The following is a 23014-nucleotide window of genomic DNA, read 5'->3' as shown; positions in this document are numbered from 1 at the left end:
CCCTTCCTGACCCGTTCCCTCCCCAGCTGAAATTTAGTCTCCTCAAAAATCTACGGACAAAAGTTTTGGCTTTCTTGTTTATGGTACTATATGACTCATTTTACAGTTTTCACTTGATTTGGGAAAACTGGCAACAGCCAAGACTGTTCCTGAAAGAATTTTGTGCTTCGTAACATGCAAACGGATACGGTTCGCGACTCATCATGTTTCAACTAGAAGAATTTGTCAGGTCTACGCTTAAGAACTCAGCTTCTACGCAGAGCATTGAATAAGAAAATTTACATTATCTGGAAATCAATACGATGTCAGAAAGAAAACTACGTTAATAGATCTTATTTACTGATTCAGAACAATTATTCTATGGTGATGTGTTAATGCGACGGAAGTAAATAAAAAGTAGTCAAAACATTTGATGGAAAGACTCCAAGAATGAAGTCAACCAAATAAGGCATCTGATAAACAAGACGAAAATGAAAAGATGATATTAATAGATGAAACGTAAAATCCTTCTGTATTATAAATTTATATTTTCAAGTGATGATTGTCAAGCATTCCCACTAGAAATATTTAAGAACAAAAGAAATATTTCAAGTTATTACAATTTATTTCAAATTCAATAATGACCAAAAATGTACTGAAAATACATTCGCAAAATCAATCAACTATATATGATTAAAATACCTATTTTTCACCATTGCCCTATATTTTATATATATAAATTTGTATAAAAGAAGAAGAAAAAAGAATCAATCACAAAAGAAGAATCTATAAGACAAGCAACATAGAAGACCGATCAAACACTGCTAATTTGATTATAAACCACCGATCATTTTATGGAAGAGATTCAATTTCAATTTTTCTATTTCCGTACCTGAGGAAAAACACGGGAAGCGTCGGGTAATTTGTCCCCGACGGTTCCAGGAGTTTACCCCCCCCCCGTGGAAAATAAGGCTTTCCAACTGAAAATCTTATTTGAGTTTTGATTTTATTTCCGCAGTGAGAAGGAATTTTGGTACTTGTGTATGATTCACCACACACTCAAGTTTAGGCTGTGTAAAACTCGAGAACAAACCGGTTTCTTCATTAGTTTCTTTCAGCTTAGAGGGAGACAAGACAAAGATAAGTGACAGAATATAAGGGAAAATATATATTTGGACTATATATTTGCACATAAGACGGGGAGGGGAGTAAAGTATGTAGACAGTTTGAAGTAAAAAAAAAAAAAAACAATTCTTACTTCATAATATGCAGAATAATTGTATTTAACATATTTTGAACAAATTAAGATACCGGTTTATCCTCGAGTTTTATGCATCATGAACTTGAGTGAGTGGCACATAATACACAAGTACCAAATTCCAGCCCCTATGAAAAAAAAATAAACTAAAATAATATTCTCAAATTTGGAAAGCCTTATTTTCCACAGGGGGGGGGGGGGTAGACGCCAACCACCGTCACCAAAATCGTAGAGCACTCCCGGCCGAAGGCATAGAATCAGGAGTCCAGTATCTATGCTGCGCGGACCGTTGGTCAGCCTAAGGAAAAAATTATCTCATTTCCTTATATGCTTGAATATCAATATGTTAGTGTTAGTCGGATTAGCACTTAAAAAAGTGTTTTTATTTCATTATCAGGTCCTTATTTTTGGGAAATATCTTCACGAATCTTCTGTAATACAAACAACAACATAAAGCAATTCGTCTTTTTCCTGTGCATTCCTAAACGAATAGGCGAAACGAGCTGAAACTTGGCCTCTTTGAATCTCTCTGGTAGGAGAAGATCAAAAACGGCATTATTTTACTGGCTAAAACAAGTTTTTTCATTAGAGCTCCGTTTTCAGGCCATCCACATCCAATACGGAATTTGACATGAGCTGTGCAGATTATCGTTTTGAGTGCTGTATTCAACCCGGGTTTGGGTCTTCTCAGACCCCGTGTTCAACCATGCTATTATTATTTAGTTAAGAATTAACGACGCTTCTTGACTACTAAGGTCCCTGCGTCGGCCCTGCAGTGCATTCCTGCAACGTGATTCGATCTCTGGGTCCCGTATTACCAAGCTAAGGTCAAATCCACTGCACCACCACAGGACCGTGTTCAACCATGCTATTCTGGCACGTTACAATTTTGAAGAACCCGCGTCCAACACGCTTGGAACTCACAAGATGAAAACGCTTTGATGTTTGGCTGTGTTAAATACGGAGAAACTGAAAACGACTTTTGTCAAACCCGTGCAAAAAAATGCTTCAAACCTGGTACCTGAAAACACAACTTAGGTAAGTTGGCTAAAAGAAATATTGACGTAAAACCGATGAAAGGAGATCAGATTCTTTCAAAAAAAAAAAAAAAAAAAAAAAAAAAAGAACACAGCAATATTACCCAAACTAGTCGGTAAGATCCTTTGTCCCCTTCCCTCAAATATTTTGCTCGTGACACCTCTGGACCTCAGTACAAAAAAAAAATATAAAATAAAAATAACCCGGAAAGAACGCTCGAGCGAATGACATTTTAAAATTGAGGATTATTTAAGAAAATATATACTCTTAGTGACCCAGTGCATAGTAAATTTATTACAATTTTTTGAATCCAAAATTCGCTGACAGTTCTAGGGCTAAAAGAACGATAAAAAAAATATTTTACATTTTGCAGCGAACTACGAGTTCTTCATTTTTTTTACGTACCTTCATTTCTTCGACAACAGCTGGGTTTCGGAGGTTCAGGTCTGGTTCTTCCTGAGCAAATTGGTGAAAATAATATTGTTGTCTTTCTTCGTTCCATGTCCAGGCTGAACCACATTCTCCAGTCTACAATTGAAAAGAAAATATTTCAAATGTAAACTTAGTTTAGTTTTTTGGATTATAAAAGAGGGCTGACAATAAACAATTTTTCAGGCTACTTGCATTATAATTATAACACAACATAACCCTATACTAGATTTAGACCAACTTTAGAAATTATTTGGACTGACAATTATAAACACAACTAGCTATTATTATTGTGTCTACTAGTAACATTATGTCTTAATAAATATAATATAGTAATGATCCTACTAAACGTACATTGTAAAGGAATATATAATACTAAAATAAGAAGTTAAATATAAATCGAATATATTTGCCACGGCAATATGGTTAAATCATAGAAAAAGAAGATAATTAGAAGATGATATTACCAAATATTATAAATGATCAATAGGAGACACGAAACGTGAAGCCATATCATTTAGCAATTTAAGTAAAAAAAAAAAAAAATGAAGAAAGTAATTGCAAAAAAATAGATATAACACGGGAACACATCAAATAAAAGAGTAAAAAAAAATCTTTCACCCTTTTTTGGAGAGGGTGGGGGTCTTTTCCTGTCTGTAGGCCCCTGGATATTTCAAGAAATAAAAATATCAACATAAATTTTAAAAGAAGTTCTAAATCTCCAGATACTTGCCCTTTGGCACCTTTATTTTCTTTTGGAAATTTCTCAACTGCAACAACAGAATAGGAAGGTAACTATTAATACCAACACTAACAACTCACTACAGCACTAAGCCACCTGAGGCCAACACAGCTGCACAAACTTCTCCTCCATTCCAACATATTCAACCCTTCTCTCAAGAAGTTCCTATTTCCTTTAAATCCTTCCTCATGACATCTTCCCGTCTCATTTGAGGACAGCGTGCTTTTCGTTTAACCCTAGATGGATGGGCTCTTCTTCACAGCGCCAAACTACTCATCCAGAAGGCTTGTAACTATTAAAAGAGGCAATCGTAAAATAAAACGGGCTCAGCATAATAAAATGATCATTTGGTAAATCTGGAGGTTTTTTTCCATTACTTAGCTAGTGGAAGGTGAATGTACTATTGGATCGTCTTTTTGTGCTCTTTCCAAATATGCTAACTACTTCCTTGACAATTTTTTTTAGCCCTAAAGGGGCCCCTGAAGTGACACCTTGTTCCTTATTCGGAAATGGGTACCAGAAATTTTGAAAACTACCATAAATACTTGTTTATCTCATTCCTATTAGTGTATTACTTTACAGTTACAGTCAAATTATTGACAAACGAATGATTATTCATTCTGATTTTTATGGCACTTGGTATTAACCAAGTGACATATAGCAGTCGCCAATTCTGTCGGTCTGTCTGTCTGTCGGTCTGTCGGTCCCGGTTTTGCTACTTTAGGCACTTCCAGGTAAGCTAGGACGATGAAATTTGGCAAGCGTATCAGGGACCGCACCAGATTAAATTAGAAATAGTCGTTTGCCCGATTTGACCATCTGGGGGGGAGTGGGGGCCCGGTTAATTCGCAAAAAATAGAAAAAATGAAGTATTTTTAACTTATCAGCGGGTATTTGGATCTTAATGAAATTTCATGTTTGGAATGATATTGTGTCTTAGAGCTCTTATTTTAAATCCCGACCGGATCTGATGACATTGGGGGGAGTCGGAGGGGGAAAACCTAAAGTCCCGGTTTTGCTACTTTAGGCACTTCCAGGTAAGCTAGGACGATGAAATTTGGCAAGCGTATCAGGGACCGGACCAGATTAAATTAGAAATAGTCGTTTTCCCGATTTGACCATCTGGGGGGGGGGAGTAGGGGCCGGTTAATTCGGAAAAATAGAAAAAATGAAGTATTTTTAACTTATGAGCGGGTGATTGGATCTTAATGAAATTTGATGTTTGGAATGATATTGTGTCTCAGAGCTCTTATTTTAAATCCCGACTGGGTCTGATGACATTGGGGGGAGTTGGAGGGGGGAAACCTAAAATCTTGGAAAACACTTAGAGTAGAGGGATCGGGATGAAACTTGATGGGAAAAATAAGCGCAAGTCCTAGATACATGATTGACATAATCGGAACTTATTTGTTCTCTTTGGGGTAGTTGGGGGGGGGGGGGAGTAAGTCTTAAAAATTAGAAAAATGAGGTATTTTCAACTTGCGAACGGATGATCGGATCTCAATGAAATTTGATGTTTAGAAGGATATCGTGTCTTAGAGCTCTTATTTTAAATCCCGACCAGATCTTGTGATGGGGGCGGGGAGTTGGGAGGGGGAACCTAAAACTTGGAAAACACTTAGAGTGGAGGGATCGGGATGAAACATGGTGGGAAAAATAAACACAAGTCCTAGATAGATGATTGACATAAACGGAACGGATCCGCTCTCTTTTGGGTAGTTGGGGGGGGGGGGTTAATTCTGAAAAATTAGAAAAAATGAGGTATTTTTAACTTACGAACGGGTGATTGGATCTCCATGAAATTTGATTTTTAGAAGTAAATCGTGGCTCAAAGCTCTTATTTTAAATCCTGACCGGATCTGGTGACATTGGGGGAAGTTTGGGGTGGGGAGACCTAAAATGATGGGAAACGCTTAGATTGGAGGGATTGGGATGAAACTTGGTTGGAAAAATAAGCAAAAGTCTTGCATACGTAATTTACATAATTGGAACGGATCCGCTCAATTGCGGGGGGGGGGGTAATTCTGAAAAATAAGAAAAATAACGTATTTTTAACTTACGAAGGAGTGATCGGATCGTCATGAAACTTCATATTTAGAAGGACCTCGTAACTCTGATATCTTATTTTAAATCTCAACCGGATCAAACGTAATTGGGGGGGGGGGGCAGTTGGGGGGACCGGAAATCTTAGAAAATACTTAAAGCGGTGAGATCAGGATGAAACTGGATGGGAAGAATAGAAACCTAATGCATACAAAACTTATCAACACCACCCAATTATGAAAAACTGCCTTTTTCTTCGTCTTCTTCTTTACCTTTTATACTTTTGGTAATTTATCTACAATAGCAAGGTACTTTTTTTAAACTGCTTCACTATCCAAAAACATAACCAAAGAATTTCTATTATCACTGGCATCATCAGGAAAAAGACCTAGCTCGAGTGATGACAAACCTCGCAGTCTCTAGTTGCAGCACTTTAGGCACACCATCACCCCTTGATCTTCTACACCCTTTGTGAAAATCCCATTTCCTCTGCATTAAAGGTTCTTTTCAAGAGAGCTTTAAAACGGCGAATAACAAACTATGGATGAAGTATAGATATAACAAGATACACTCCCAAAGCTTCAACGTTTTGACAGCTTTTTAAAAGACAAACATTGGAGCACAACAATTTATCAGAAAAAAAGGAACTTACCTTGGTCGCAACATCAACTTCTTTTTCTACCTCGTAATCACCATTCTCAGTCGATTTAATCTGGCTGGGGTTGTGAGCAGAGTAACGACATTCCTATGGAACAGAATAGACTATAACTTCTAGGTTAAGCCATTTAGCAGGCTTTGATTATTTTTTTTATTGCCAAAATTAAATTTTTTTCCAATTTTAAAAGCATTAATTAGTTTTCGTTGCAAATTTTTATTCTTTTTCCCCTTGGTACAATTATTAAAAAAAAGTTCAATCAAATATTAAAACCCATGACAGATAAATCTTACCAGTACATAAACAAAAGACAATGCTTTATCATGTAATTTACAGCACTAAACGCACAAAAATTATGTACAATAATCTTTTACCTAGCTTCAGCTTTTATACATGTATCTGATCTCAGTTTGTGAGAATCTACCCACATCTTTGACGAAGTCTCTCTCATACCTCTCTCCATGGGAAACAGTTCCAAATGAATTTACAGCACCAAATATATAAGAACCTGGTATTGACGTTTTCCTCTCCAAGTACTCAGAACGAGCTGTGTTGAATGGGTTTACGCCCAAAAGATAGTTATACCATGTCCAACTTTCCCTTTAAAACCAGAAGTTGATCGTGAGCAGAGCACTGGCCAACCTTAATCAGTCTGAAGCCTCTGGAGGTGTGACAAGAAGGATATCAAGAATCCTGATGAAAATTGGTCTATTGCCCACATAAATGTCGCACCAAACGAGGTATCAAAAACAATTTATAAATCATTGTTTATTTATCAATCTTTGCTTTACATTTTTTATATGTATCTTTATTTTATATTTATCCATCTTTACTATCCCAGATAACTAAATCACGATCAAATTCAAAACGCCTTCCAAAAACTTTCCTTCCCTTTGAAAGAATACAACAGTAGGAGGACAAAACTTACCCAGTTATTAGGTGGAGTACGTTGTCCATCTACATCCACCCCATCGTTCCAGATATAGTAATCAGTAAAAGGGTCCGTCTTGTTTATTGACTTTTGAAACCATTCATGGTCTTCACTTGAATGATTCGGCACAAAATCAAGTACAACAGAAAGTCCTATAACAAGATTTAAATTTACAGAAGATAAATTTTCAACAAAAACCTTTTCACAGATAGCTGGTTAAAAGTGAATAGAAAAGAGAATAAATAATGCACATTGACATTAGTTTTAAATGAAACCATGTCCATAGCCAAAGAGACTTCTCCAGAATTATTTTCGACCACTGGCCTTTAAGATTCAGGTACTATCAGGTTCCGAAGTTTTATAGTTTGAGAACCCCTTACTTTTGAAATTTTCAAAATTGCTAGTCATGGACTGCAAAAGACAAGAGTCTTGTTGGGAAAAAAAAAACTTCAGAGTCAAAAACTTCTTGACTGCAGCTTTGTGCCAAAAAACTTCAAGCAGATCCAACAATTTTAGTAAAGGAAATAGGTGAAGCTCGAAAGTGGCATACACCTCGAAAATCCATACACTTGTCCTATTTTTTAAGTCCATTTGAATACTTTTGTGCAAAGGCTAAAGATGGGACATCTGCCTCAAGAAATCATACCTAATGTCTCATTGACCCAAAGTGCTCAGGGTCATAAGTTTCAACCTGATCAACGAAATAAAAACCTCCCTACCTTCCTCTTAAAAAGTTGGCGAAATTACGGCATAGTTTATTGCCTTGTTACAGCCACGGTGACCGACCTTCATTATACTAGAGTAATCGATCCCGCATCAATAACAAATTATACATCTCGGTAAAGCGATTTTGGAGCAGTGATCCCCTTTATATATATATATATACGTACTATGTATATTACTATATACTACATACTATGTACTATATATATTACGTACTATATATTTGATTGATTCTGTTCTTGAATATGTTCTTTTCTGAGTCAAGCGTGACCCAGGTCTTCTCTGTTTCTGAACTTAGAAAATAAAACACCATTTTGTTTACCACAACGAACTTATTGCGTTTCTAGTTGTCATAGACGTATTAATGTTAATAGACGCCAGACCGCAAGGGATTTTATTAGTTCCTTGCACTTTTCTTCTTTGCCTCCAGTTAACGAGTCAAATTTGAAATTTGATTTCATTGAAAATGGTTATTTCATGAATTTCGTCTCTTGAATTGTCTTGAAATTTAGTTCTTTGAATCTTGAAAAAATCAAAGTGTAAATTTCAGACCAATCCTTTTTTTTATTATTTCAGGAAGGATGAGAAAACACTACTACTAACAACTCATCACAGCACCCAGCCGCTTGAGGCCAACACAGCTAAACAGCTCATCATCCGTCCCTATCTATTCAAAGCCTCCCTTTTTACACCCTCCCACGAAGTTCCCATTTCCCTAAAACCTTTCTTTATGACATCCTCCCACCCCAACAATGAACAACCTGCTATCCGTTTAGTCCTAGAAGATTGGCCGAAAAAGACCATCTTCGGTAATCAGTCATCCTTCGTCCACAGAGCATGCCCTAGCCATCTCAATCTTTCTCTCATCATAGACGTAGAAAGTGAAATAGAACCACACTCTTCATACAGCCTACTGTTTTAAATACGATGAGTCAGCCGGGTACCCAGAACAATCCGTAGGCATAACTGATAAGAAAACATGTTATATAAAAGGATAATTCAAAGAATCGATAAAATCTTGAAGAACGGTACCTAATCTCACACATCAAAGATTATAACAGAATGAGAATATGAAAAAAGAACGAAATTTGTTAATAAGACTGTTAAAAAGAAATGTACCAACAAACAAAGACAAAATATTTCGACTTCACAACAGAAAGGTTTTATCAATTCAACAGGGATTTAACTTAAACCAACTTTTAAAAAAGGTGAAAAAACAAGGGAAAACAAAACAACAAAGAGATATACAAGAACAATCTAAGCATTGAAAGAAAAACTCACACCTATCAATTGGTGTCAATTCAAGAAAATTTAGGATGGGGGAGGGTGCAAATTTACTGTTCAACATCCAGGGAGGGAGGGTGCAAATTTGTTGTTTTTTTCAATTTATCTATGAAAATACCAAGCCAGTATCATGAGCGCCCACTTTTCAGGTGTGCAAGCCCGTATTAAAGCAATTGCACCCAATTGCCATGGTCATAGACTCTATCTTGTGTTGGGTGATCAAACAGTTCGTGGTAACGAACTGTAGTAAAGAGCGACCGGGCTCAATAGTAAATGAAACTCTAAAAAACGGATTTTTGATGCTAAAATATACATCAAAAGAATCATATTTTCATGCTGATTTTAAATATATAAGTTTCATCAAATTTAGTCTTTGTCATCAAAAGTTACGAGCCTGAAAATATTTGCCTTATACCTCGCTCTTTATGCAATAGTATTTTTAGTAATTTCAACTATTTATTCTGCGGCCTTTCTGATTCAGGGGTCATTCTTAGAGAATTGGAACAAAACTTACGATTTAGTGTAAAAAACGAGGTATTAACGAGGGTACAAACCCCCTCACATACATAATAAAAATTAAAGAATATAAAAGTTTGTTACGTAAATTAATTCTTAAGTTACGTATATTTTTTACTAATAAAAAAATTCGTTGAAAATTAAAATTTATAGTTGCCTTTTTATGTAACCGAAAAATTGCATGGCAACTAGGCCTCCTTCCCCATCCCTTATTTCTCAAAATCGTCTGATCAAAGCTAAGAGAAAGCCATTTAGCCAAAAAAGGAATTAATATGTAAATTTCATTTTAATAATTTAGGTGTGGAGAGCCAAAATCAAACATGAATTAATTCAAAAATGTTCAGAAATTACATAAAAAACTAGTTTTTTTAACTGAAAGTAAGGAGCGACATTAAAACTTAAAACGAAAAAACATTACTCCGTATATGAAATGGGTTGTCCCCTCCGCAATCCCTCGCTCTTTACGCTAAAGTTCGACTCTTTGCCACAATTCTGCTTTTTAAAACAATTAAAGCTTTAGCGTAAAGAGCGAGGGATTGAGGAGGGGACAACCCATTTCATATACGGAGTAATTTTTGTTCGTTTTCAGTTTTAATGTCACTCCTTACTTTTAGTTAAAAAAAACTATTTTTTTTATGTAATTGCATTCAGAACTCGAGATGAATGGCATATTTCATCTCCATTCTTCAATAGTTGTACTGTTTTATTGCGAATAGTAATACATGCTACCAACTGTTTGTTAATGCTAAGAAAGCCGCTGGGATGACTATTCTTCAGCTGTAAAAATCTTCTACTATAAGAGGACATGCTGGTATAAAATTGGTGAACAAAGTACTGAATAGATACAACTGTATTTTGTCCAGTTTATCAATATACCAAAATATCTATTTACAGATAATTGGCAGATCATGCCCAGGGACTCGCAACCAGACTCCATACATTTGAATTTGTATTTACGCTCCATCTAGCGGGGAAAAAAATTTGTGTCATTAACTCTCGGTCTCAGCAGCTGCAGATGGTAGACCTAGTTTTCTCTAGAGCAACTGGTCTTATTGCACCTACGAGGGATAAAATTACAGATATGCGGACTGATGAAGCTTTTGATGAAGTAGTTCTGAGCAAAAGGTAGTTCTGAGCAAAAGAATTTTCTCGTAACTGTGACCTCATTGAAGACCTTTCACCAAATTCCCAGAATTCTGACTCTTCATGTAAAAGACCAAAATGCACAGAAAGTAGCCTTCCGCTCATGTGATTTTGTAACCACGTCGACTTTGGAAAAAGGCAATCTTGCTGAAGTGAAAGAAAGATGGTTTCAGAAGGGATTATTTTCTTGTGATAGACAGATTGTGATCCGAGTTTGAAAGCGGCTTCATGAATGTTCTTTCATTGTTAAGAGTCAATCTCTGCATTAGAAATTGAATTGTCGTAGTTTTCTCGATACTAGGCAACCAGCCAGGGCAGCAGCACATGGTAAAAATGCTTAAAATGACACAACCCTGTGAGTCTTGCAAATGGATCTTGTGAGAAGATATATCGACTCTTAAGCCATTATTCCAAAGATCTTTTTGAACTTCGCGATTCTTTTTGAAGGCAATATCAATAGTGTATTCGAGGTAGGCCTATCGTAAATTCTACAAATCTTCACCAATCTGCTTCAAAACGGCTAGTAATGAAATATTTTTTTCTTCACTAAGCCTGATTTACAAATAACAGTTCAATAGAAGTAAATCCTTTCATTAGACAGAGAAGACAATGACCGAATCTCTAAAACTTTTGGTCACATATACAATGACCACCCTCATTGTATAGGGTGGTCATTGTATCATTGTAAGCAAAATATTTATCTGCTGAGGATGGTCACTGAGTATGAAACTAAAATATCCAGAGTTTTCGCCATTGTTTTCACTGTCTAATAAAAGGATTTATCCCTATTGAACTGTTATTTCTATTCATGGAAGGGCAATATGGTCTTCAAAACACCTACTAAGCCCGACTAAAACCTATATAAGATCGACAATGGGCAACGAAAGACTCAATGGTCCGATGCTTATGTTTAGTGAAAAGGCTCTTGTGCAATCGTTGGATTTCGATACTATAATCAGATAATTTTACAAAACCTCGTCGATTCCCAGCGTTGCAATAAACAACTGTAAATTACTTTCCAACTTTAGTTCTCTCTGTCAAGTACTTTTAAATTGCTTCTTACTGTTATTAGTTGATTTTGGGAGAGGCCTGTGTTAACCACTGTGAAGAAATATTGCTCTTAAACGAATCTAAGCCAACCCCTTTAGGGAGGCCACGAAAGTTAACCCCCCCCCCTTAGTTTTGAATAAAATAACACCACTGTCTACACAATGTCAAACCCTAACTCGTTTTTAGGCAAGCTATTTAGCAGAAAGCGATATTTCCTATTAAAGAGAAAGCGCGTCAGTGGGGAATCGGATACTTGTATAAGTTGTGACCCTTGCATTGAAGAGTTGTGGGCTATGGCCCCTGGATGCATATTTCTCACTTAGGGCAGGATTCAGACCATTGAGACAAAAACAATGGAGTCAAAGTTTTCAGGCCTGTTTGAGCTGAAATCATACAAGGATTACAAACCAGGCAGATTTGAGGCACATAACTGGCCTCTAGCCCTTTTAACACGCCCCCTACTGTTCTTGTCAGCTTCTAAGCAGAGGCAGGCATACTCCATCTTGTTCAAAGCAGAACCATACTAAGATTTTTGATCTGCTTTTGATGCATATAGGTGGGTCCGCGATCTCCAGACCTCCTATCCACAATCATGTCATTGAAAAGTAGTTAACCTGCAAATTGTACAAGGATTCTTAGAGTGGGCCTGTACTCTACCCCTCTATCTTCCCGTCACTAGTTTTATAGTACAAATGTATGAATGTTGTACCAGTTTTAAGCAGAATGACATAAGGATTTCAATATACAATGTTGGAAGCACAAAGAGAGCATGTGTTCCCTTCACCGCTACCCCCCCTCCCCACTTCCATCACCGAGCTTTTAGCAAAAAGGTAGGCATGTTACACTTTATTTAAAGCAAACTCAAGAAAGGATTAACAATATACATGATAGCAAAAGGGGCTAATAACCCCTGCAAAACTCCTGCCTATCCCATTGCAAACCTTTTACGACAAAGGTAGGCACAACAAACCTTATTTAGGTTGAAACAACATAAGGTTTTCCAATCTGTGTTGCAAGAAGCATAAAACATAAAACATTTCCCTCCTTTCACAAAAAAAAACACTATTTGCAAGAAATGTACTTCACGTGTAAATATTTGTCATCTTTTCATTCATTATGATAAGAATCAAACATCTACTGTGAAATATGTCAAATATTGTGTAATTTCCATGATCAAACAGCATTTTTGAAATTCTTACACTGATTGCTTTGATTATTGGCAGTCACAAAACGGCCATAGACAAGAGTGTTTTCACTGTTAGCCAAAGGGGTTGGAAACAGAGACAATGTAGGGGAATCGGAAACAGAGACAAAGGAGGTTGGGGGTTGGAGAGACAATGTAGTTCACAGTCAAGCTTTTTTTTTCCTTTTTAATAATGGTGTAAATCTTTCAGTCATTTTTCTTCTTCGTTTTTGGTATGAGAATTCTTTCCTCCGAATCAATAAATCTGAATCTCCGTTTGTCCGTTTATGTCGAGGTGTCCAACAGGGAGGGGTTTTATCACCTAGTATATTCAAAATGTGCATTTCTGGTATTTTAAATGAAATTAGATCAAATTATTTTATTGGACTTTCAGATGTTTCTTATCTTGCTTATGCAGATGGCCTTTTACTTTTGTGTAAAATTAAGCAAGGTCTCAAAAGTTTTACGTCTATTTTCTAATATTGGTCTTTCTCTTAATGTTGAGAAATGTGAATTTCTAGTTTTTAATGGTCCGAGTTCCTCTAATGCTCCCTTAGCTTGTCGCGGTTTTTCTATACCCTTTGTTTCCGCCTTTCGGTGGTTGGGTATTACTGCTACGAATTCAATTTCTTGCCTACGGCAGTGCACTGTTCGTGATGTTCAAAAGAAAATTCAAATGGGGTATTCTAAGATAGTTGCTAATCAAGGGAAGTATAATAGACGTGCACTCGGTAGACTATATGCTACATTCTGTCCTTTATCTTTCTGGTCTTTATCCCCTTCTAAAGAAAAAAGATGTTAATCAGATTCGGACTTTTTATTTCAGATATTGTAAATTTTTACTTTATCTCCCCCCTTGGTATAGCAATGGGAAGATAATTCGTAAGTTTGATGTCCCTGATATAAGTGCAAAGTTGGCCCTCCTGCATGGAAGGTTGTCGGAATCAGCTTTTTATCGTTTATCGCCTCATCATCCTTTGATCCGTCTGTTCGGTTAATCTCATTGTAGCGTAGTGTTTTTTCTATTTGTAGTGTATTTTACTTGCAGTGTATTTCATTTTTTTTTTTTTTTTTTACTCCACAAGTGCCATAACTTGTTATGATGTGGGTTATAAATAAATTATTATTATTTATAGGTACTCTAAATAGAGATAGAACGTGATCACTGCTAACTAGAAGAGGTTAGGGGAGTCCACTGTTTAGCAAAAAGGGCTAAATACGGTGCTTAAAGAGTTGGTCAAAAGGTAACAGGAGATTTAGCATATGCACGGTTTAGCAAAGAGGGTGAAAATTAAGCATTTATAGGGCAAGAAATTACTTTACGCCCTTCAAGCATACATATTGAAAATTCTCCTATGATTCTTATTTGAGCATGGCATAACGTATCTATGTTTCTAATAAAACGTGTATACAAAGCCTTTATCTTATGCAGGTTATTTGCATAATACAGTGCCCTCAGCCCATAGATTATATAACTTGTGTCACTTTGGGCAGGACATTTTCTAGACCTATTGGATTAGCTATTTGGATTAGTATGGATATCTTTGAATTTTAATGCAATACCATGCATAGTAACAGGTGTGCCTAGGGGTATTATGTTACCCTCAGTCAGATAAATTTGGATACATTTTTGTTTAAAAGCAACTACCACGAGTAGACAATGTTGTGAAGCTGTTTTGTTTGTCAATTTTGAAAGATCAACCTTGTGATAAGTCAATATCACAAATCGACTCACATCAGCCAGGAAAACAAACCTGTAAAACTAAAAAGAACAAAAAAGAAACGCAGAAACTTTAAAACGGATCTTTCAGCCCATACATGAGACTAGAACTTTTAATTTATAATTGGAAACCCTCTCCTTAACTTTTACCACATTCATCTATAAAGCTGAAGGGGGAAAAACTTCAGGAGACACATATTGCTCTTTAATAGGTCAGCACTTTTGCATTCACTATGAAAGGCTTTTTTATTTATATTTGTTGTATACATTGGAACAATAAAACAATAAATACCTCGTTCTTTAGCTTCCTTCACCATTCTGTCAAATTCATCCAAAGTCCCATACTCTTCTCCAACTTGCATGAAGTCAGAAATGTCATATCCAACATCCTTCATTGGTGAAGGGAAAATAACTGAGAGGCCAATAGTTTTGACACCCAAGTCTACCAGATATGGAATTCGCTGTCTTATGCCTAAAGAAAGCATATCACTTGTTTTTATGACTAAAAATAGGAGTGGATGGCGTGGGCAGTATAGCACATAACAAGGTATGATACAGATTCTAATTAAAAAGCAAAGCCCATATAATTATTAAATAAACAAGCTTAAGCAGCCATAAATTAAGATGAAAACCAGTAAAAAGACAGAAAACTAGAAATGCAAAATAAAATTATTGTATATAATATTATACAATATTTATCACATATAATAGTTAATTATTATATATAATATTATTATATAATATAATTAGGTTATTATCTGTGACTAGGAATTTTAATGCAAACATAAGTGATGCTTCTGAAATAAATTGGTCTCCTTTTTAGGTTTTCATCTTACTCTATCAAAAATACAATCACAAGCACTATCAATTCCAAAAGAAGAATAAACAATTAGGTTTATAAGCTTTTATCCTTTTGTGGTAGTAAAAGGTTGGCAACAGGTAACAAAAAAAATTGAAGAGGATAAGGATTTGGTTGCACCTCAAAGAAAAAGTTCCTGTGTAACATATTATATGTTGGTGAGATACGTTGGCTTAGATTAACCACCAATTTTATCCTCTTTTGGAAAAAAGCTAACAAGAGAAAATACTAATGGCAACTAGCAAAAAAAGGTGTACTTGATAATTTGAACATTTTTATGAGTAAGACAGGGATGCCAGTATAGAGTCGAATACTTTGACAAATGGTTTAAGAGACATCATGAGATAAGATTACATCCAATTGATGAGGAGTTAGGCATGGTCCAGATTTTTATGGCACTTGGTATCTACCAAGTGCCATATAGTGATCGCAAATTCTGTTGGACTGTTGGTCTGTCTGTCCTGGTTTTGCTACTTTAGGCACTTCCAGGTAAGCTAGGACGATGAAATTTGGCAGGCGTATCAGGAACCAGACCAGACTAAATTATAAATTTTCGTTTCCCATTCGATCATCTGGGGGGGGGGGAGTGGGGAGACAGTTAAATTGGAAAAAATAGAAAAAAATGAGGTATTTTTAACTTATGAACGGGTCATCGGATCTTAATGAAATTTGATGATTGGAAGGCTATTGTGTCTCAGAGTTATAATTTTAAATCCCGACCGGATCCAGTGACATTGGGAGAGTTGGGGAGGGGGGTGGAACCTAAAATCTTAGAAAACGCTTAGAGTGGAGGGATTGGGATGAAACTTGGTGGGAAAAATGATCACAAGTCTTAGATACGTGATTGACATAACCGGAACGAATCCGCTCTCTTTGGGGGAGTTGGGGGAGGGTCAATTCTGAAGAATTAGAAAAAATGAGGTATTTTTAACTTACGAAGGAGTTATTGGATTTTAATGAAATTTGATGTTTGGAAGGATATCGTGTTTCAGAGCTCTTATTTTAAACACCGACTGGATCCGGTGACATTGCGGGAGTTGGGGGGGGGCTGAAATCTTGGCAAACGCTTAGAGTGGCAAACTTACTAAGGAGTGATCGGATCTGATGAAATTTCATATTTAGAAGGACCTCGTAACCTCGTAATCATCCCGCAAGTATTTTCAGTAGCTGTATACAGAGATTACATAAAAACACATAAGACATTAGCTTAAAAAAAAAAAAAAAAAAAAAAAAAAACTTCTCAGTTAAAAATAAGTGATAATCTTGAAAACCGTGGGAATTTTTAAATGGTATTAAAAAACTGAAACTGACTGCATATCAAAAAAACAATTCCATTATCCCTTGTCCATGAAACTGGGGAGCTTATCACTAAAATTTAGAGGTTGCATTCACAGAATGTGAATAATGCAAATCATTAGCAAAGACACAAACAAGCACATAGATAGGAGATAAATATCTCTAGAAAGATGTATGTGCAGTATGAGGAGGCAATAGCTGCATTAGCTCAATCAAATCCTGAAAGATTTCGGAATTATGCCTCAGGAAAAAAGCCTGGAATATATTCAGTTACTCAGCTAGTACATAATGGATGTAAGATAGTCCCCAAGCAATAGTAAATTCCTTTAGTGATCAATTTGCCTTTGTCTTCACACCTGTTGACAGTGCTCCTCTCACAGACCCCACCCCAAGCATAACATCATTTGCGAAATGCCACCTATTACTATCAGTAGAATTGACCTTGAAACCCATCTTAAAAACCCAGAACCTAAATAAATCAGTTGAACCAGATGGCATTTAACCTCAACTTCTAAAAGTAGCAAATGCTGAACTGTCTCTTACCCAGTAGCCAGTTTTCCAAGATCTCTCAAGATTTGAAGTGTATACCTGCAGAATGGAAGTTAGTACATACTAGCTGTTGGGGTGGCGCTTCGCGCCAACCCAACACCTAGTTGGTGGGGGCGCTTCGCACCCCCCCAAGCCCCCCCGCGCGCGCCATATTAGTTATGCGCCATTGTAGTTGTGTCCCTGTGTCCCACCTGTGAATATAGATAATATATATATATATATATATATATATATATATATATATATATATATATATATATATATATATGTTTTTAACTATGTAAAACTTGTGAATATACAAAATTCTTTGATGTCCCATTGTCAGTGCATATAAATAGATTGTCAGGTTTACCAACTCTTGAACATGCAACATATAATTGTCCATGGGAAAAACAATCCGTATTCAGATCTATACCTCATTATTCTAATGATTGCCCTTGAGCTTTGTTGATGGTGATTGCTAATCAAACATTCCCTGTGTCCCCGTCGTCATTTATATATCCCCCCTGTGCCCAACCCCCCGGCGTCCCCATTGTAGTTGTGTCCCTCTGTCCTGGTTGTCATTTATATTCCCTGTGTCCCAGTCTGTAATTTCTCTTTGAGTGTCCCAGTTGTCACTTATATTCCCTGTGTCCCGGTCTGTAATTTATCTTTGAGTGTCCCAGTCGTCATTTATATCCCCTGTGTCCCAGTCTGTAATTTCTCTTTGAGTGTCCTGGTTGTCATTTATATTCCCTGTGTCCCAGTCATCATTGAGCTTTGTTGACGGTGATTGCTAATCAAACATTCCCTGTGTCCCCGTTGTCATTTATATATCCCCCCTGTGCCCCATGGCGTCCCTGTTGTAGTTGTGTCCCTGTGTCCCGGTCATCATTTATATTCCCTGTGTCCCTTTGTCCCAGTCTGTAATTTCTCTTCGAGTGTCCAAGTCGTCATTTATATTCCCTGTGTTCCAGTCGTCATTTGAGTCCCGGTCTGTAATTTTGTCAGTCAACAAACATGACATCAGTCAACAAACAACTTCATGACAGCATAATGCTCAATCCTTATAATGACGTCAGTCGACACACAAACATGATGTCAGTCAACACACAAACAAACAACTTATTTTTATATATATAGATTACCCCAGTGCACAAAGGTGGTAACAGAGATGAGGCAGTTAACTATAGACTAATCAGTACCACTTCTGCTGTGGGAAAAATATTTGAAACTATAGTCAACTCTGCAGTCATTCAACATCTAACTTAAAATAAAATGTTGTCCACATGTCAGCATGGTTTCTGTTCTGCTAGATCAGATAAGACAACCCTTATTGATGTATATAAATATGTCATGGAGCTAATAGACAAATATTTCCCAGTTGACATGACTTTGCAAAAGCATTTGATAAGGTGTGCCACAGGAGCCTTCATATTAAGCTAGAAGCTATTGGCAGAGAAAATATTGACTGAGTGCTGCTTTTCCTTAGTAATAGAAAACAAGCAGCTAAAGCTTTTGAGGAGAATAGGCAATCACTTCTCTCTGATGCAGTGGAAGTGAGAAGTAGAGTACCTCAAGGCACAGTACTAGGCCCAACTTTGTTTAATATTTTCATTAATGATCCTTTAACATCAACAAAATAAAATAAGAAACAAGCACTTATGCAGACAATTCAAAAGTAATTGGTTCAGTTGAAAGTTCAGAAAAAATAGAAATCATTCAAGCAGACTTGGACTCACTTACTTACTGGGCTGGGACTTGGAAGCTGAAGTTCAACATCCAGAAATGCAAGGTTTTCACTTTGGTTATAAAAACTCAAGATACCAGTACCCAATTAAGTGAGTGGACAAACAAGGCAACCTACTGTTTATAGTCATGCTTAACATGATCTGGTTCTGTTAGTTGATGAAGAGCTAAAGTTTAGTTTGCACACCCAGACTGTTGCAGCAAAGGCTATTCAGGCTCTCAGTATATTTTTTAGAAAACTTTCAGTGGCTTAATAAAGGTTTAATTCAGACTAAGCTAGAGTTTAGTATGTGCATTGCCAACCCAATTAACAATCCTGACCAAAAAACTCTAGAATCAGTTCAGAGGCATACAACTAAATGCATCCAAGGTCTCAGTAACATTCCCTATCCCTCCCAGCTTGAAAAGTTGAATTTGCCCTCACTGACTTATTGTCAAAACAGAGAGAATATGATTAGAGCATTCAAGCTGCCCAACCATTAAAAAAAGCATCCCAAATATCTTTTGACCAGATGTCTCTTCAAGAACAAGAGGACATGATCAAAAACACTTCAAGAAGTTTGTAAACTCGAGGGTACATAGCAAATTCTTTTCTAATAGGGTGGTGAATCTATCACACTTGTTAGACCAGGAAACAGTCTCTTCTGCCAGTTTTGAGGCATCCAAACCAAAAAATGACAAGGAATGGTGCAAAAAACCCTGGCAATTAGTTAGGGACTCACCTGATCAATCAGCACACTATCTTCACTGACCAGCAACTACAGAATCATCCAAGCTGGCAAGTGTGATTTCTGCTATACATAGGTAACATACATATAGGTAAATATAGGCAAGGTAGTTAGTGCTATATATAGGACCATAAGGGGTGAGGGCTCATTTATGTCTGAATTGGGTAAAATTCTAGATGAGCCACTTCTTCTTTTCATGGAAAGGGGTTAAGGCACTTATGTCTTTTAGCAACCACACTCAAAAAGTGAATTTAGGTTAATCCAATGAAATATACCAAAAAAAATACAAAAATATAATACTTAGTAACAAAACAATGGAAACTACAGCAGAGAATAATGGAAATCAGGCCATCCAGAAAACATTATATTAAATGGTGTCTAACAAAACCAAAATACTAACTCTGTCTATAAAATATTTAATTAAAGCATAAATAAAATTGAGGTTTTATCTCTCATTTTAAATTGAATTATCTCTCTCATGCTAAGCTAATTATCACCAAGTACATACTGAAATACATAAATATACCAGTTTTACTCATACCAAGAACTTGATTGTGGTGGCTATAAGACATAAGTAACAGGTAAGGTTAGGAAAATAGAACTTTCAGGGATGGATCTACAGACTAAAGAATGTCCTGTGAAGTTATCTTGAAGTAACTATTTCTACTCCTCTCTCTAGAGCATAATAAACTTTACAATCTTTAGATAAAAGTGAAACCTTACAAAATAGATTTTATGCTCTTTCTAAATATAATAATTGCTTTTGCTGCAAATTGAATTTTGAGCCCTTTTTGGACCCTTGAAAATTATAGTTTCTTTCTATAGTTTTTGGATATGAAAGGAATTTCAATAAGATTTCAAATTTACAATTTGATTATAAGTTCATTTTTTAAACTTACATAATCCACAAACATTGATTTGTCACAATGAAGTTGGATAAAAAAAAATTGAAAACAATTTTGCCATTTTTCTATCTGCCAAGATTCTTTTGTCAGCTTTGATATTTTTCAACCTTTAGTCAAAATAACAGTTTTTAAGCAGCCTAATTGAATAAGACAAAAACATGGTGGAATTGTTTTGATTATTTTTCAACTCAATTATAGCAAGGCTGTATAACTTTTACAAGACAGATTTATAGTGAAATACTAAGCTTGAAACCAATGTTTTAACCCTTTTTATACCCAAAGCTATAGAAAAAAATCATCATGACCCTTTACAAAATTTGCCAGCAAAACCAGAGCCACAATTTTCAATACAAATAGCTATAACCCACTTTTTGGCAGGTTCATATTTAGCTTTGGGCTCTCAGTAAAATTCTTGTTAATTGACTTCTTGCTATCTCAGAAAGAGTTTAGGTTAGGAAAATGAAACTTTAAGGGATGGGTCTACAGGCTAAAGTATGTCCCAGTAAGGTATTTTACAATACCCACCTCTACTCTTTCTCCCTCTAGAGGGCCCTGAAATTTGCCTACATGACAGGTTGACCTATTGAAATTTTGACAAAACAACATTTTACCTTAATTTTCAGTTACCAGTTGCTTTTTCTCTGCCTTTAGTTCTAAAAATGCAATTCCTGTTATTTGAGTAGAATTTTGAGCCATATCAATGTTTTTTTTAATTTAAAAATGTATTTATATATCTTTAAAACCTTATAGCCTAAATGGAATTGAGGAAAGATATGAAGCTGAAAACAGTTTTGTTGTACTTCAATTAAGCAGAAGATCTATTTTGCAAGGTTTCACTTCTGTAACACATATTTTTAAAGGTCATCAAAGGTCAGGGTCCTCTAGAGGGGGAAGCAGTAGAGGTAGTTGCTTCATAATACCTTCCCAGGACATACTTTAGTCTGTAGATTCATCCTTGAAAGTTTCATTTTCCTAGCCTAAACCCTTTCTGAGATAGCAAGAAGTCCATTATTTCTGTAGTTTATGGGTAGCCTATAGGCTAAAAAGGATTAATATAATGGTTTCAAAGTTAATAGGCTATATGGATAAAAATTCAAAACAATTTTGCCTTTTTTCTGTCTGCCATCTTGTATAAATTAGCCCAGCCATAAAATTTAACCTAGCCTAGGTTGTAACTTACCCTCAAGATCACCAATACCACTGCTCTGTCCATTAGGCCTACTTGTAAAATCAGTATCTTGATATGATTTTGAAAAAACTTGGTAAACTGGGTACTTCTGCCACACTGGTCTTGGTGAACATTTGGGAGTTATAACAATGATCCCAATAGCACCTGCAATCATGCCAATCCAAGAGAGCCAAAATAAAATGAACAATGTCCATCTTAGCCTTACCCAAAAAGGCTGATTGGCTATTTTCATCAGCTCTTCTTTTCCAAGACCAGCAAAACCAGAGCCAGAATTTTCAATATCAACAACTGTAACCCCATTTTTGGCAGGTTCATATTTAACTTTGGGTTCTCTGCCCAGTACTTGTTTAGAGTCATCAGTGTCTAAGCTGTCATCTTCAGCAGTAGCAACAGGAGCCTTCAAGTCTTCTAACATTCTTAACTATCTAAGCTTATACTTTCACCAGAGTAAAATTTTGACAGCGTAAGCGTAGGCTACTGTTCAAAGTTATGATGAAAGTCTGAAAATAAGTTTAAACGTTTTCCTAGGAAAAAATAATAGATAAAATTGCGGCATCTAGGCAAAGAAGCAAAATAGATGCTAATCAGAACTGCAGGGGCCTTTCTTGAGCAGAAACTTAATATTTTATGACAAAATTAAACTAAGACGTAAAAGGAAGAAAGACAAACTTAATACGTTCACTGTACGACACGAATGTAACAAAAGCAAGCCATATTTATGCCCATTTCCCACCAATTTTTTCCAAAATGTGTCATAGAATCCACACAGGGTTAAATGGCCTCAACCTGAAGGCTTTCACATATCAAATTCGAAATGCAACTGGCTTCACCCCGCATTCCATGTTGCAAATTCTGCAATGCAAAATGAAATAAAAGCCTATTTGAACCTAATATTCTAATACCCCCACGGTCTACTCTTTAAAGTGATTTGTTAAAGCGCCTTAAACCCCAAAAACTACCACTCTCAGTTGAAAGCCAGGTTGACCACATCCTCACGAAGAGTATTGAACTTAAAATATATAACAGGATACACAGTTACAAGGAGATAATAAAAGCTATATAAATT

General features: G+C 36.1%; 1 protein-coding gene across 1 annotated transcript in view; it reads right to left on the bottom strand.

The window, feature by feature from the left end:
• The window catches only part of LOC136028891 (probable maltase), a 50033-nt gene extending 27555 nt beyond the window's left edge, over positions 1-22478 (bottom strand). The window contains exons 1-5 of the mRNA XM_065706853.1: positions 21940-22478; positions 14987-15166; positions 7073-7227; positions 6142-6234; positions 2681-2803 (exon numbers count right to left, since the gene is read on the bottom strand). Coding sequence (XP_065562925.1) covers positions 2681-2803; positions 6142-6234; positions 7073-7227; positions 14987-15166; positions 21940-22363 — 975 coding nt within the window. The 5' untranslated portion in view covers positions 22364-22478. The remainder of the gene's footprint in view (positions 1-2680; positions 2804-6141; positions 6235-7072; positions 7228-14986; positions 15167-21939) is intronic.
• Between the last annotated feature and the right edge of the window lie 536 nt (positions 22479-23014).

Source organism: Artemia franciscana, chromosome 7 (assembly GCF_032884065.1).
Source record: "Artemia franciscana chromosome 7, ASM3288406v1, whole genome shotgun sequence".
NCBI classification, from domain to species: domain Eukaryota; kingdom Metazoa; phylum Arthropoda; class Branchiopoda; order Anostraca; family Artemiidae; genus Artemia; species Artemia franciscana.
Note: the sequence above shows the minus strand (reverse complement) of the source record. Positions and strands in the feature narration are given on the sequence as shown.